The following is a 16,477-nucleotide window of genomic DNA, read 5'->3' on the forward strand; positions in this document are numbered from 1 at the left end:
ATACTAAAAAGCAACTCAAAATATGCCAAATTTTACAAGCATAAACATATATGTGTGTATATCTCAATGATTAATAGGCACCTCAGCAGAAATGATTTACAGTTCCTAGTTATTTCTACTACTGTTTAGCAACTTAAATAGTTCTCCTTTGGTCTCCCAAATCTTTCTTTTGCCTCCTTCCCCTGACACATATAACCTTACTCCCTTCCCCTCTTTGGTGAGCTGCTACTGAAAAGGATACACCCACTGCTTTATTAAAGGCTGGATGTCTTTGCCAGAGACATTTGAGATGGATTTCAAAAATCCAGATGTGGAAACCAACATCTGACTCCACATATGTGACTGGAACTTCTGTGATGAAGCAGTACTAGCCAAACTTAGCAGTTTATTGAAGACCTGTACGGATGAAAAGGGTCATTTAGTAAGTTTGTGTAACACAATATACATTGTTTTTAATTCTGTACTATACCCACTTTGCATTATGACTTAACTATAGTAAATTACAAAATTAATACATTTCATATCTTACTATATAGTTAAAGAATATTAGCAATAAAAGTATGCAAAGATTTAAACAGCCAAACTATAAATCCGTTCTTCCTCAAAATATAAGTCAATTTTAATGATGTCCTAGGCAAACAATGAACACTGTTTTTAAGGATTATAATAACAATAATATGTAACACCTATAATTTATTGTATCATGAACTTTCAAAGAAACTAAACATTTTGCAAATTGAGAACACTCATTAAGACTTACACAGCTCTACAAGTTTCTATATGGACCATCTCTCATTTAATACTGCTCCACTTTAAAGGTAAGGTGAAGGACAGAAAGATTAAAGAAACTTAATTTTAAGGCAAACATAAAATGCTTTAAAAATTACTAAAAAATTTTTTTTCACTCACCTGTAAGAATGTTATCAGTCGAAAAAAAAATAGCTGACCATTTACAATACATCTTACTTCTACTACCTCAACCACTAGATCTCAACTATTTACACCAAAAGTTGCTTAAAATATATGACAGAATTTAATAGTAGCATAAATAAACATCTTTTAGACAGGTTTGGGTTTTTTTATTGAAAATACTCGTAAGTGGCAGTTCACCCTTAATATTTTAAATAATGCTAAATACAAAATCATATATACAAATAGGTTTTACTTTCATTCCCACATTCTAATTTTATAACCATGACAATCCAGCATTAAATGGGTAAGTATTGATACTCATTCTACATCTGAGGAAACAAACGAAAAGCACAGATTACTTTGTGAGCAAACAGCTAATTAGAAACAGAATTCCTGCTACAACCCCAGAGGCCTGACTCCTATTCTACAGAATAGCATTCATATTATATAAATAGAATGTATCTTTTTTTGTAACTGTTAAGTCCTTAACTTCAATACTACTTACCTGTAGCATGAATTCCATACTGATCCTATTTTCAATCAATCTCATCACGAGGTGAGCTTTACACTGAAACATAGTGTAGTATTCCCAGGAAAGTGTATGTGGATGCTTTATTGAAAAGTGTAGATGAGATGCCGGACTAAAAATATAAACAACTGTACTTAATAAGACAAATTTGTGTTAAATAAACAAGTTTCATGGCCACATCATGATAATATAACTCAGTAATTTCTTAGCATGAGAGCAAGACAAGTAGGAAACTTCTAAAAATAAATTTAACTGCAAGAAAATTATGAAGTTTCATGAAAAAACATAAAGGAAAATTTTAGTAAAAACAAATCCAAGCTCCTAGATAAGAACAATGTCCATATTTTAGTGCTCTCCAAATTCATCATTATAATTAATACAATTCTAACCAATTCCAAGGTTAAACCATATACACACAAAAAATTCCAGATGCACTACATAACAAAAACAATTATAAAAGTACTAGAAGAAGGAAAAAATTTCTTGTCCTATTTTAGGGTGGGAAAAGTCTTTTCTTAAATAAATAAAAATAAATAAATAAATAAATAAATAAATAAAATCCAGGGGACAAAGACCAGACTGACTAGGTAAAAATTCTAAATTCTGAAATGATCATCATCATCATCATTAAAAGAAAATCATTAAAAGAAAAGTACAGTCTAGTAAAAAAAAATTATAACATATATGAACACTTAAGATGTTCTTGTTTTCACATGTATATGTTTCTTGTCTAAATTAAGTTGGAACCCAGGGTGTGCTTTCTGTAAGCAAGACCTTGTTTTCACATGAACACTTAAGATGTTTAAAATTTTTCATTATTTTAAATAATGCTGTAGTGAATGTCTTTTTACACATGTGCAAGTATTTCTGTATGGCAAATGTCTAGAAGTAGAATTTCTATTACAACAGAGTTAGAAATACAACTACTGAATCTAAAAATCACCTACTTTAAATGGCTATTTAATTGGTACCAACAAATTACCCTTCAAAATTACTGTACCAATTACACTCTCACAATTAATGTGTAAGGGTAGTCATTACACTTGCTTAATAACATGGCATATCAAAACTTAAAGTATTTGTCAATTTGGCAGTTCCACAGTAATGTATGTATGACTGAACTACATTTGGTAATGCCATACATAAATAAAGGCACACACACACACAGAGAAAAAGTGGTTATGGCTATTTTCTAAGAGGAACTGATGGGAGGGAGGTATATTGCTTCCAGACTTTTTTTGCCTTTAAAAATTAAACATACAAGAGCTAAATAAATGGGCAGAACCAAAGTAAAAGCCTTCAGTGTAAATAGTATTTACACACCATGGCAATGCTCTAATCATATGCTGGGACTGCCACATAGCAGGCAGTCAGGAGAAGAAAGTGAAAGGAACTAGTATTTATGAAACTTGATTTCAAGTAATCCTCACAACCAACCTGGTTAAGGACTATTACCATCATTTTACATATTAAAACAAAAAAGGTTATGTGATTTTCTACGATCACTAAAATACTGACAAAAATCCAAGTTTCCCTAACTTTAAATTTCTAAGCTTTCCTCTGAACTTATTCGTGTCTTGGTGACCATGCTACAACAAAGAAAAGGCTACTGATTATACAACTTTAAATTTCTTAACCTCTGTGGTGATTTTTTTTAGACACTGGGGCAGCCTGGTTAATCTTATACGTCCTCTTTTGAGAAACTGCTTTCATATGCACAAAATAAAATATACAGAATTACATAGAAAACCAATTATAATGAAATGCAGTTATAAAAATATTTAAAAATTATGATATGCCAATATATGTGCTAGTTTATTAATACATTAATGAGATCTGGCAGTGGTCTATTATAGTAATGTTGAGGTGGTGATAAGTGCAGGGTATTTCAAAATATCTGCTAACAATTATAACACGACAGGAAAAGATCTATGATTTCTATTGTTGACAAAGTCACAGATAGTACTGTCCGTTGCCTACATTCATAGTTAAGGAAAATATAAAATGTCAGCTAACAATGAGTGAAAATACAGAAAAACTTCCCCACCCATTTCAATCCACATTCCTTTAGGGAATCCATGGACACTAGAACAAACAAGACTGCCTGCCAGTACCATTATTTTGCTGTCAGTGGCTGTCTTCTTTACAGGGATTTGCTACACAACATAAGGAGAGAAAGGGAAAGAAAAAACGTAGGTAGAGAGGGAGGGAAGTAAAAGGAAAGAAGGGAAACAGCGAAGAGTAAGTAAGTGTTTGGGCAGGTGACCATTCAGACAAACAGGTAGACATAGGATGTCCGGAACTTAAAAACAAGTGGTGGTCCGTAAGCGAAATACTTGTTCCCATTATTTTTAAACCTTTCTAAGAACAGTATAATATACTAGCATCTGGAAATCAACATGGAAAAGAGTAAAGCCTTATATTTTTTGAGAGTCTTTAATGTTTAAATCCATTTGTAGCCATCATATGCAGTAAAAACAGTAAAGTAAGGAAAGAAGTAATGAGAGTATTACCACTATTTGTGGTTTCAATATTACATACTATTATTTTGGTCTGTGTGGGCCTCAACACACATCCCAAGTAATCCTCAAAGACTGAACCCATAATACAAGGTTTATAATACCACCTCTGAAAAACAAACATACTTATCCTTCTCTTTTCCTCCACCAAATATGGGATGTAGTAAAACTCCACCAGTTTTTAGTTCATATGCCACTATTTTGTCTAGCTCCTAAAAAAAATAAAAATAGGAGTCAGTGCAAATTTCTTTACGTATCAAATTTTAGAACTGAACTGTGATTTCTCATTTCCTGGAATCAAAATGTAAATTTCTTAAAATACGTTAAATGTATTTACAAAGTAGTTTATGTTCTTATAAACAAAGCAGACTATACAGCCAGCTCAATAATAAAGCCAAAAGCCTTCTCTCCTTTGTGACTTCAGGGCTGGCCAGCAGCCTGCCAATTTTTCTTAATGGCTCTTCCCAACCTTCTCTGACCTGTGTTCCAAGTTCATTTATTCCTTCTTTGTATTTTGTTTCTGGTGGAGGATTTAGGTAAGTAAAAAGAAATGAAAATAAAATTATGTCAGGAATCTACCATTTTAAAACTTCTTCAGTCTTCTCTAATAGGATACAGATCAAAGCAAAAAAGAAAGTTTAAGTGGAAAAAAAAAGACAACAGAACTGTGTTACAAACTCATGATTAGTTTAAATAATATGTAAGCTATATACAGAAGTGGTAAAAAATCATAGTGAAGTAGTTAAAAACCAGGTTTGAATTCTGGCTCTACTACTTACTAGCTGTGTAACTTTGACCGAGTAATTTAACCTCTCTTCGTTTCAGTTTCCTCATCTGTCAAATGGGAATACTAACAAGCTACTTAGGAAAATTAATAGTTAGTATTTGTAAAATGTTTATAGGAGTTCCCAAAACACTATAAGTGCTATATGCTATTTTTGCTCTTCATTAATAGTTTTTGAAATGAAGAATGGACTCTTCCAGTTTAGATGTATAAATTCTTTTCTGATTTAGATGTGTTTGAAATCCTTTACAATTATCTTCCGGCTTACTTGAGTTTAGGTTGGGATGACGAAGATACATAAAATGAGAAAAGGGGAACATGGAGGGGTTTATTTCATAAAGATATTAAAGGTTGAAATTTTCTCACTTGAGAAGGAAGGAGTTAAGCACAAGATGAGTAAAATGTATATGCACGTGAACAGAAAGGGCTAGGCAAAATACACTTGATTTTTTTCTTTTTGGCCAAACCTTTAATGAATAGGAAAAGGACGTGACAATGACAGAGAGCATACATGCACTGAAGGGCTAGCTGGCACATAAGAACTTGTGATGTACAAGGCATCACGCATACTACATGTATGATGTCTCATAGTCCCCATCTACCCTCCTTATAAAGATGACACTGAAAAAGATTAACCAAAGTCACAAAGCTTGTAAATGCTATGAGGCAGACTGAAAAGTAATCTGACTCCAGAAGCTGGGCTCTAAATCTAAACAAATCTAAGCAGCACAGAGTTATGTCACCAATAACTACAAGGAGCTTGGATATATCTAATGACTAATTTGACGCTGAAGGAGCCTAAATATTTCCTTGCTTATTAGCAAAAGAGTCTTTGGAAGTCAACGCTGACAATGGAATTAGCTAAAAGAGACCATTAGTCTTACTCTGTAAAGTGATTTTCATTTTGCTGGGAAAAATTAGGCACTTTCAAATGACAGTGCTTTACAATTATGGAAAGTAAAGGACAAGTGACTTGTTGACTTCTAAATGGGAATGGATCTGGCTGTTTTTACCTCTTTAATCCAATGGCGGTATTCATTAACACCGAAAGTTTTTTTCATCCAAAGTCCATAAATATAGCCAGAAATTCCCTTCAGTACCCATTCATCAGACCTATACAAAAAGTTGAGATATATTCTTTTAATCATAAAAACTCTTGATCATAAAAATTTTCAGGTAAGGCCAAAGAGGATAACAGAACACATAGTGTGTACTTTAATGCATTCTTTAAAAAAATGAAAAATAATTTAAAAAATGTATTAATAAAATATTTGGTTTAACCACTTCCTACCAGTAAATTCTACTTACCCATCCATTACACCTTCCTCACATCTGCTTTCCAGTCTTATTTCAAGTAATGTCCCTACATTTGCACTGCTTCCCTCCTGGCCAACCCTGTCCATACCATCTGCCTCTAAGGAAACACTTGCCCAAAGCCAGGATTGTACTGCTCAATTTGTAAAGTTCACATTTGCCAATCCCATGCAAAATTATCAATGGGATTCTGAGATCGAAAGTTCAATTACTTATTTTTGGTTTTCCAAGAGGAAAGGGAATTAACACAATTCATTCATCTGTTCATTCATACACTTAAACATTCATTCATTCATTTTTTTCAAACATTTTGCCTACCATGTTCCAGGCACTATTCTCCACTGAAACTATGTTATTCTGGAAAAAATTACAAATCAAGAGAACTTAACCTCTGCCAACAAAAAAGAAAAAGAAACCAACCAATATTTGTTTACCACATATAGCACAGAATGGTCAGAAAAATAAATTATAATCTTAAGGGAGTTTCATGTATTTCTTCAAATTCATCTCAAGTTAAAAAAAAAAAAACCTATGTTCTTATCTCTTACTTCTTTCAAGTATATTAGTACAAAGGTAAACACTAACAGGAAAATACCTACATCATTATCACTACTGTAGAAGAGTGTTATTTTGCCTTATACATGATCTTGACCATTACCAGTTACACTGAACACTGACATTAGAATTCTAACCACAGTTTTCTGCACATTCAAGGACTTATAGTATTCATTCAGTTTTCTAATAAATTGTTGCTATCAAAATTCTTTTAAAAATTATAGAACTACAGTGCATTGATAGTCAAAAATTTGAAGTGAAATTTATACTCATTATTTTTCTCTAAATATACAGAGAGAAAAGAAAATACAGGAAAAAAAAACAAAATCAAACTTTCCCAATTCTTCATCTCAGTAGTTGTAAACTATGAAATTACTCACCAAGACATTCTGGATATGAAACACCCAAAAAACTGCTGTGCTAAGGACTGGGCTAAACACCTTCTAGTCAGAGGCGTCTCATCTATAATCATGGCACTATGTAACAGATTTGTGCTGGAATTTAAAAGAAACAGCTAATTATAACCAAGAAATAAATAATTATTCAGTCAAAATAAAATAATCACACTTTTAAAATAACAGAATTCAAGTTCAACATAAAAGAGAAAAAACAGAACATTCTTCCAAAACTTTCCCATCTTTTCAAAATTTAGGTGAAATCCATAATCTTAATTCACTTTTGCCTAAAACAAGGACTGTAATGTTTCCCATTGATTTCTGCGAAAAATCTAAGTATCTTTTTCTGGGGGAAGGGGAAATTATCATTAGCCTGAAACAGGTATGTTCATCAGAAACTGATCCTCCTATGAAGCACTCTTCTAATTTCAAAAACATTTTCCCAAAAATAACTATTAGTTTTTTTAAAGATTTTATTTGTTTGAGAGACAGAGTGAGTGAGAGAGCACAAGCAGGGGCAGAGAAAGAAGGAAATGGAGACTCCCCTGATGAGCAGGGGGCCTGATTTGGGGCTCAATCCCAAGCCTGCCTACCCCCGTTTTTTTAAAGTAAGGTCTACACCCAGTGCAGGGCTTGAACTCAACAACCTCAAGATCAAGAGTCATATGCTCTACCAAGTGAGCCAGGCAGGCACCCCTATTAATTTTTTGTGCTTCATTGTTTACTTTCAAATACACTGACCATTAAGATCTTTCTAACATACTCCAGAAAATACAGGGGCAATAATATTATTCCGCTTCTACAGATGAGAAAATTTAGGCCCAGATAAGAGAAAATGATTGAACCTAAGGCATAAAATTTATAAATCTGGAACTTTCCAAGGAAAGAAAGTAAATAAGGCAGGAGCAGAAAGAAAATAAATGAAGGGCGCCTTGATGGCTCAGTTGTTAAGTGTCTGCCTTCGGCTCAGGTCATGATCCCAGGATGCTGGGATTCAGGTCCACATTGGGCTCCCTGCTTAGTGGGAGGTCTGCTTCTTCCTCTCCCACTCCCCCTGCTTGTGTTCTCTCTCTTGTCAAATAAATAAATAAAATCTTAAAAAAAAAAAAGAAAAAGAAAGAAAACAAATGGAGTTTTCTCTCTTTTATAATTTGCAAAGAAATTTCCGACATCAGTAAATTTTTAAATGTTGCTAGGAAAAAAAGCCCATTAGACATTTATATAAGCTATGTAACTTATATGATTTTTTTAAATGCATAAGAAGAGACTAAAAAAAAAATCTGTAAAATATCACTATCAGTTACATCTGGATAAAAGTAACAGAAGTGTTTTGGGTCAAGTGGAAATTTTCTTTTTTATGCTTTTCTACATTTTGAATTTTAAAAGCATTAGATTTTCTACAAAATGAATCCTATTTAAATGAAAGGGAAAATGTTTGAAACATATCTTAAAACTGATCACAAAATAACCTGTCTTCATAACATTGCCCTCATTTGGGCATTGCAAATCTTAAATACCAACCTAAAAATGCTCATGGAAGCATAAGCAGCCACTTCAACATAAGCCTCATCAATGAATACAGTCTTAAAACAGGAGTATGGGTATCGACATGTAAGAATTTCTTCATAAAATTCAAAAACTTCATGAAGATATGATGTAGTATGTTTAAGCAATGGAAGAAGTTGAGGTAAACAAAAATGAGTAACCTGAAAATAAAAAGCAGGAAAGTTCATTTAAAGACAATGTTACCTTTAGTATTTTAAATTCCCTAAATGTCTCAATTTTAAGGAAAACTTCATTCATATAAATCCTTTTAACAAACTCATGGCAATGAGGGAAAATGCTAGTGTGAAATCAGTGATTACTTTTACTGATTATGTTTATAAAATATTCACTGTACCCAGAAATTAAATTCATGATGAATTTTAAGTCTGAAATGCTTAGATACACTGAAAATAGAACTTTGGTTCAAAATTAAAATGCCCTCTGCATAATAAGCATACAAAAGAAGAAAGATTTAAATTTCCAAGGCTTATTACAAATCCACCTTCAATTCATAAATATCTCACCTAGTGACTAGGTCCACCTTGGACACAGCCACTCAAGTATAACATATCATCTCACCCCATATCATGATTCTGTGCCAAATAAATGGCATCAACAATGACAGAGATCACTCTGTTTAGAATGACCTACTAAGGTTTCATGTAGAGATTAAATCTGAGCTAATCTTTTTGAACTGGAAAAAGTTTGATAGGAATGAAGAGGTAAAGATGACATTCTCAAACAAAGTCAAAGATAGAAAAAAAATACGGTATGGTTAGGAAAATCTAAGTACCTATATCAAACATAATAAACAAACAGGAAAGTAATGGAGAAACAAGCTAGAAAGGAAAATTAGGGACAAATTCTACAAGATCCTGAAAGCCATACTAAAGAATTCTGATTGTTGCAGGACTGTGGAGACAAGGAAAGTTATTAATGTATGATAAAAATTATTCTTCTAACAGTGTCAGAACAGATTAGACACTAACATACATGAGGGATGAGGATCTATGTACGATTAATGGTCAAGGGCCCAAGGTGCATTATAATTAGCACTCTTCTTGGTATACAAACAAAACCCAAAATACTATTCATCAAAAAAAGATTCTCTTTTAAAAAGACCTACGTGACAGCAAATCCGATAATGCAGTAAAAACCATTTATCTGAGACAGAGAAAGACTAAGTGGGCTCTAAGTATTCAAGAAAAATACTTCTTAACGATCATTTACCTTTCTCCCATCCAATGGCCTGGGAGTGGGAAAAAAATTCTTCTGAAACACAAAGTAGGTACTAACCAAATATTGATTTTACAGCTAACCATTTACCAAAGATAATAAAATTCTCTGCCAATCTTATCAGCGAATATACTTTTAAGAGTCACTGTCAAGCCAGTAAAAGCAAAACCATTCATAAAATATCCTGAATATCTTCCACAAGTGACTTTATAAATCTTGTTTCAGGAAAGCAAATATAAGAACATACTGAGGAGCTTACTGACAGTCTAAACCTAACTGCCCTCCATCTTGCTAGCATAACAGAAAGAAATACTATTGAGACATATAGTCATTGTGTATCTTAGCTTTATATTAAGAAATAAAAATCTAAAATTGAAAAGGTTATAGACCGAGAGAGTAAATAAAAAGAGATTCATTCAAATGTTACTTTAAACAGGTACAGAAGTAGAGAGGGTCAATAACCAATACATCACTTCCTGAACACTAGAAGTCTCACCCTTAGGGAGGCCTAAAAGGGCTAACTGGTCCACCAATTAATATACCTTTTATAGCAAGATATGGGATGGAAGAAAACTACAAGAAGCCTTCATGAGTGTGCTGAATAGAATTCTAAACTCAGCTTCAGCCTTCTCTTTCTTCCTCTGTAGCTGCTTAAGTGAGAACAAATCTTGTTCTTTAATTTTAAAATTGCAGGATTTCAGGTTCCAGAGATGGGACCATAACATTCATAAACATACGCCAAACAAAAAGGTGACACTAATACAAACCAGTTACATAAATCAACTCCTATTCTAATCAAGGTACACTTGAAACTCATTTGGAACTCTAAGCTCTCTGTTGAAAAAAAATCTAAAACTTTAATACACCAACATTTTAAAAGGAATTCATTCAAGCATTCACATCAGTTAATATATCAGATAAGGAATCCTTTTTCTCTCTAGTAATATTCTGGATAATTAGAAAGAAGAGTTGGGAAAAAACTCAGTATTTCTTTATATCCTTCCCTTTATCAGGGTGAAAGGCTGGGAGGAGAAAGGAACAAAAAGCTATGACTTACCTCATGCATATATGGATCTACAAGTATTTCAAAAGGTCCAATGGCCAAAGAGATATTTGATGCAGCTGTTGGAATGGTAAGCATGTAATGGAAGGTCTTCTTCCTCATATCATGGGTATACACTGTCTCCACCAAATCTCCATTAGAAACAGCCACCATTGCGGCATCTACTGTAAATTCTAATTTCCATGTACATAATTCAGAGTATGAATCAACACATGGGAACCAAAATCTAGAAAAAATATCAACAGCATAAAAAAATAGTGCAAGTATATTCCCCCCCCATAAGTTATTCTAACATTTATAGAATAGGTGCAAAACGGTCTTATTTGCCTACTGCTTTTTACTGTGTAACTTGAAAGAATCTGATTAAAGACAGAAAATTTTCACCAAATATTATTTGGCAATATCAATAAAATATATCATATGATACTGCCAGTTCAAACGCTTAAAAAAGAGATAAGGAGTTCTTTGCTTTGAATCTTTAAATTAAAAAATTATTTTCACTTGCATATTCACAATAGTTTTTATGTAGTATTCATTTCCGGAAACTAAAAAAACTTATAATAAAGTCTAAAAAAACACAATATTCAGAATCTGAATAAGTTAGAAAATTGTTTTTGCAGAACATGATGCACTGTATTAATTCAAATGGTGTTAGTAAAGCCAGCCATTAAATTTCTATACCACCTTCTATCAAGGTCAGGTTTTACTGTCAGGGTCTGTACCTAATATTGCCACACAAAGAAGTATAAGACATCATCCTTGGCTTGAAGGAGTTAATAATCTGAGGATTACTAAAAATCTGAAGAGACTATGCATACTATAATATTTCAATAACATACAGTGAGCTATTGAACTCTGGGAAGGAACTGTAAGTATACATAACAATGAAGGTAAATCTCACTACCATTGTGTTGAAAAAAACCCAGATATAAGAGCATAATGCATAACTGCCATCTATATAAAGTTCAAAAACAGATAATTAAGCTGTGGTATTTTAGAAATAAAAACAACAGTTAACCTTGGGCAGGAGGACATCAGGTGAGCAAGTAATAAATGGAAATAGGTAGGAGGGACGATTCTACAATGCTAGTCACGTTCTTTTTCTTGATGTGAGATTACATAGGTTTGTTCACTTGTGAAATTCACTGAACTTCTTTTTACTTACAATTTGTATAATTTTCTGTATGATATTTTACGTCAGTATAAAGTTAAAAAATAAAAAACTGAAGTGATTTTAGAAGCCTTGTTTTTGAGAGGCAAAGAGAAAACGTAAGACAGGACTAAAAATGAATGACTAGTGGAACAAGACTCAGAAGACGTAAATTTGAGGATCAAGCTCACACTTCTCATTTACACGAAACACATGTATTGCACATACACAGAAAAAAATGCAACTGGAAAATGAAATTAACTGAAATATATAAAAATAATCTACCTTGTGGAATTTTGATACCCACAAGAGAAAACATGAGCACCTCTCTCTGCCATACTTCCCTCAACACTGGGTACCACAAAATGGAGACCTCCTTTTGGCTGATCCAAAGAAAAATTGATGTGTATCTTTAGGACCTTTAATTCTGCAACAAATAAATATATATATATATATATATATATACATTGATACATAAATACATAATTAAGTAACAGTGGTCTATATAATAAGGGCCAAGACTTACACTAAACATAAAGTGGGAATCAAAGCTCAATTTTAAATGAAAAAACTACACTAGTTACCCTCGTTTAGGCTCTCACCTTCTCTCCACCTACACGAACTCAACAGCCTGCCTCCATTGAGGTCCTTCCTTCCACTCAGTTCCACTCACTGCTAGCTGTGTTCTCCCAAAATACGGCTCAGGTCATGCCAGAACCCCCTCCCAACATTTCTGACAATGTTATACTGCCTCAAGAAAACAGTTCAAAACTAGATTCAGTGCAAAACTTGAAAAATAAAAACTTAAAAAGCCTCCCAGACTTTAGCTGACTTCGGGGAATAGGAGTAAAGGATGAGTGGGAAAAGCTACCTGAGGATTTACATAATGCATTATTTATTATGTTACCTTTGATTTCTACATAACAAATACATGTTGCTTTCATAAGATTAAAAGGGGTTTCTTAAAATTTCCCTTAAAACCCTACACCCATATGGACTATCTCCAATCCCTGAACATGAAATTATAGCCTTCTATGACTGTCCCCTAAATTGGGCAACTCCCCTTAAGAAAAATGCCCCCCACAAACACACCAACTATTAAAAAAAAAAAAGCAAAACAAAAAGTTTTTTTACTTCCTTATCTTGGTTATAGGTTAAATAAAGGTAGGTGAGTTATATATAGTAATTATAATGGCTGTGATTTTATACAAGAGAAAATGAAGGTTTAGAAATAATAAGACAGAGTGTGCTCAAAAGTGCAGAACACAGAACCCTATGTTCTAGCACTGATTCGACTACTAATTAGTGACCTTCAATAGGTCACTTACTGTCTGGACTTCAGATTACTCTTCTGTAAAAGGAAGAAACTGAACCAGGTGATTTTTTAGGATTCTTCCTGCTATGACATGTTGTAACTCTAAACCACTTTGACACTGCATGGGTTCTCAACTCTTGGCAAACTGTCCCAACCATCCAATTTTTTAAAATAATTTCCACTTTAAAAACAACAGTGAATGGGTTGTTTTGTCACAGCCCTTAATTGCTACTTTCCTCCAGTGATCCTTAAGAAAAAGAAAAGAGCTTCCAACTTCTGTATATTTCAACTTATTAATCTACAATTATGACATCATTAATTTTCATAGATGTTTTCAGTCACTGAGCCTAACATGATTCTACTGTCCAGTCAATATATTTTTGGTATTTTACCATCAACGTGTTTCCATAACTCTGATGGAACCTTAATGCAAAGTTCTCCATTTCCTGCATCGGGATCCACAGCACTAACTGCAGCTGCATAAGCATTGGAAAAATAATTTAGATTTCTCCTGGAAGAGACAAAAAAAGAGCCTGTTTTACTAATAAGCCAAACATCTCACCAACTATTTTCTTAAATATTTGATAGCATTTGTTAAGTATTGTATCATTTTATGTAACCTATGAGAATACTTTTTAGCCAAGTAACTATTACTCAACCCATCATGACAAAACCTATTAAATAATAAATATGTCATATTTAATCTACTTGCCAATGCTATGGTATTATTATGATTATCACATCCTTCATTAACTTTGGAAGGCCAAAGCCACTATACCTTCCTGAGAGAAGTGAAAAGAATATATGTAGAATTATTATTAATTAATAATTAATGAATAAATAAATATTCTTGATCATGCTGGCAAAAATTTCAATGGATTCACAAGCTCTACGATCTGACAGAAATTAAGAAATTAAGATGTTTTAAACAGGTTAGGATGAGTATCAAGTCCTCAAAATATAATACTTACCATCACTCACCAGTGCCTGACAATATAAGCTTAAGGAAGGAGGGAAACTTTGGCTGCTTCACTGTTTTATCTCCTATATGCCAGGGGGCTACTCTATCAATATTTGTTCAATAGTTACTTGGCTTTATTTCTCATTAAATGAAAACAACATAGAGAAGTCTTATGGAAATATTAAAACACTGTTCCCATCCAATTTCCCAATTTTATTTCACTAAAAACAATATATGTATGTGTGTAATTCACTAAATACACACACACACAGCACACACACATAAATACACACCCATAGAGATCTCCTTCCAGTTACAATGGGTTTATGTCCTAATAAACCCATCATATATTGAAAATATTCTAAGTTGAAATACATTGAATACACCTAACCTACCAAAATATCAAAGCTTCGCCTAGCTTACCACAAACGTGTTCAGTACACTTTCGTTAACCTACCACTGAGCCAAATCATCTAACACAAAGCCTATCTTTTAATGAAGTGTTGAACATCTCAGGTAATTTATTGAGCACCATATTGAAAGTGACAAACAGAGCGGCTGTATGGACGAAGAAGGGTTCGAAGTATATAGATTGCTTAGCCTTGTGATCACATGGCTGGCTGGGAGCTATGGCTCACCGCACAGCAACACACAGGTACCACATAGTGCTGACCTAGGAAAGTAATCAAAATTCAAAGTATGGTTTCTACTAACTGCGTATCACCACCTCTGCACTATCATAAAGCTGAAAAATCTTTAAGTCAAACCGTCCTAAGCTGGGGACCATCTATACACCTGTTACATTTTCTCACTGAAATCGGTTAAAGGAATACGGACAAAAAGGATAAAAGAAAAAAGACAAGGAATGATGTAACAAGAAAATGAGATGAAAGACAACCCCATGAGCCATATTCTTGTTGCGCACCTTTAGGCTTATCCTTTGGCCACTAGATGAATCTAGAAAGTAAAGTTAGTTACATTTCACTAGCTTAATAAAATTTTAACTAGTTAAAAGGCAAGATTTATAGACTATACAGAGTGATTATAGAAAAAATTAAATGGGAAAAGCCATTAAAAAAATTAAAGTTATAAACTCTGAAACTGTCAGAAGCCATTCCTCTCCCATTTTCATCTTCTATTATCTAGGAAGGATGTACTAACTAAAGCTTTTAACAACTACACTACATAACGTTTTGGAAGCACTTAATCAGACTTCTCAATAATTTTAACTATTCCGGGTCACCTGCGTGGCTCAGTTGGTTAATCGTCTGCCTTTCACTCAGGTCATGATCCTAGGATCCTGGGATCAAGTCCTACATCAGGATCCTTGCTCAGTGGGGAGCCTGCTTCTTCTTCTCCCTGCGGCTCTCCCACTTGTGCCCTTGCTCGATCTTCAAAGAAACAGTAATAATTTTAACTATTTCTTCCTGTCAGATAAATGTGTAATGTGTGAAATGTGTAAAATAAATGTAAAATGTAAAATGTGTAGAAACTATAGGATCACAATAAAATGAATAAATCTGTGTTCTCACATACCATCTGTTTTGTTAAAATATCATACAGCAAAAACAACTCTTTTTACTTTGGTATATAATTCTGTAAGTTCTTACACATGTGTAACCACTACCACAATCAGGATATAGAAGAGGTCCAGCATCCCAAAGAGTACCTTGCGCTATGCCTTGTGTCAGATCAATGGAGTCATACAGAAAGCAACCTTGTGAGGCTGGCCTGTCTCAATCAGTATGTCTTTGAAATTCACCTCAAGCATTACATGTATCAATAAGTTTTTTTCTTCCTATACTGAACAGTACTTCCAGTATAGACTGGACCACTGATTATTGTTCATTCATTCAGCCACTGAAGTACATGTGGGTTGTTTCTAGCTTTTGGCTATCACAAACAGAACTGCTATGAACAACTGTATATTGTTTTTCATGTGCTTTTAATTTTCATTTTTGTAGTACAAATAGACAAGAGCGGGACTGCTGAGTCAGAAGGTAAAATATGTTTAGCTTTGTAAGAATATGCCAAACTGTTTTCCAGAATGGCTATACCATTCCATATTCCCACCATCAATATATAAAAGTGGCAGTTGCTTCACATTCTTGCCAGCACTTAGTTAACATACCATCTAATTTTAAAGGCTACTTTGTATATCAGAGATTGCAATTTCTTTTCAATAGAATTTCAGAAACA

At 33.4% G+C, this 16,477-nt stretch overlaps 1 protein-coding gene across 3 annotated transcripts in view; it reads right to left on the reverse strand.

Moving 5' to 3' along the window:
- The window catches only part of TAF2 (TATA-box binding protein associated factor 2), a 90,338-nt gene that overhangs the window by 58,371 nt on the left and 15,490 nt on the right, over nucleotides 1-16,477 (reverse strand). For all 3 annotated transcript variants that reach the window (XM_032316058.1, XM_032316057.1, XM_032316059.1), the window contains exons 4-12: nucleotides 13,710-13,828; nucleotides 12,288-12,429; nucleotides 10,847-11,078; nucleotides 8,530-8,714; nucleotides 6,994-7,107; nucleotides 5,758-5,857; nucleotides 4,087-4,172; nucleotides 1,418-1,553; nucleotides 242-396 (exon numbers count right to left, since the gene is read on the reverse strand). In XM_032316058.1, the coding sequence (XP_032171949.1) occupies nucleotides 242-396; nucleotides 1,418-1,553; nucleotides 4,087-4,172; nucleotides 5,758-5,857; nucleotides 6,994-7,107; nucleotides 8,530-8,714; nucleotides 10,847-11,078; nucleotides 12,288-12,429; nucleotides 13,710-13,828 (1,269 nt within the window). The remainder of the gene's footprint in view (nucleotides 1-241; nucleotides 397-1,417; nucleotides 1,554-4,086; nucleotides 4,173-5,757; nucleotides 5,858-6,993; nucleotides 7,108-8,529; nucleotides 8,715-10,846; nucleotides 11,079-12,287; nucleotides 12,430-13,709; nucleotides 13,829-16,477) is intronic.

Source organism: Mustela erminea, chromosome 16 (assembly GCF_009829155.1).
Source record: "Mustela erminea isolate mMusErm1 chromosome 16, mMusErm1.Pri, whole genome shotgun sequence".
Lineage (NCBI taxonomy): Eukaryota > Metazoa > Chordata > Mammalia > Carnivora > Mustelidae > Mustela > Mustela erminea.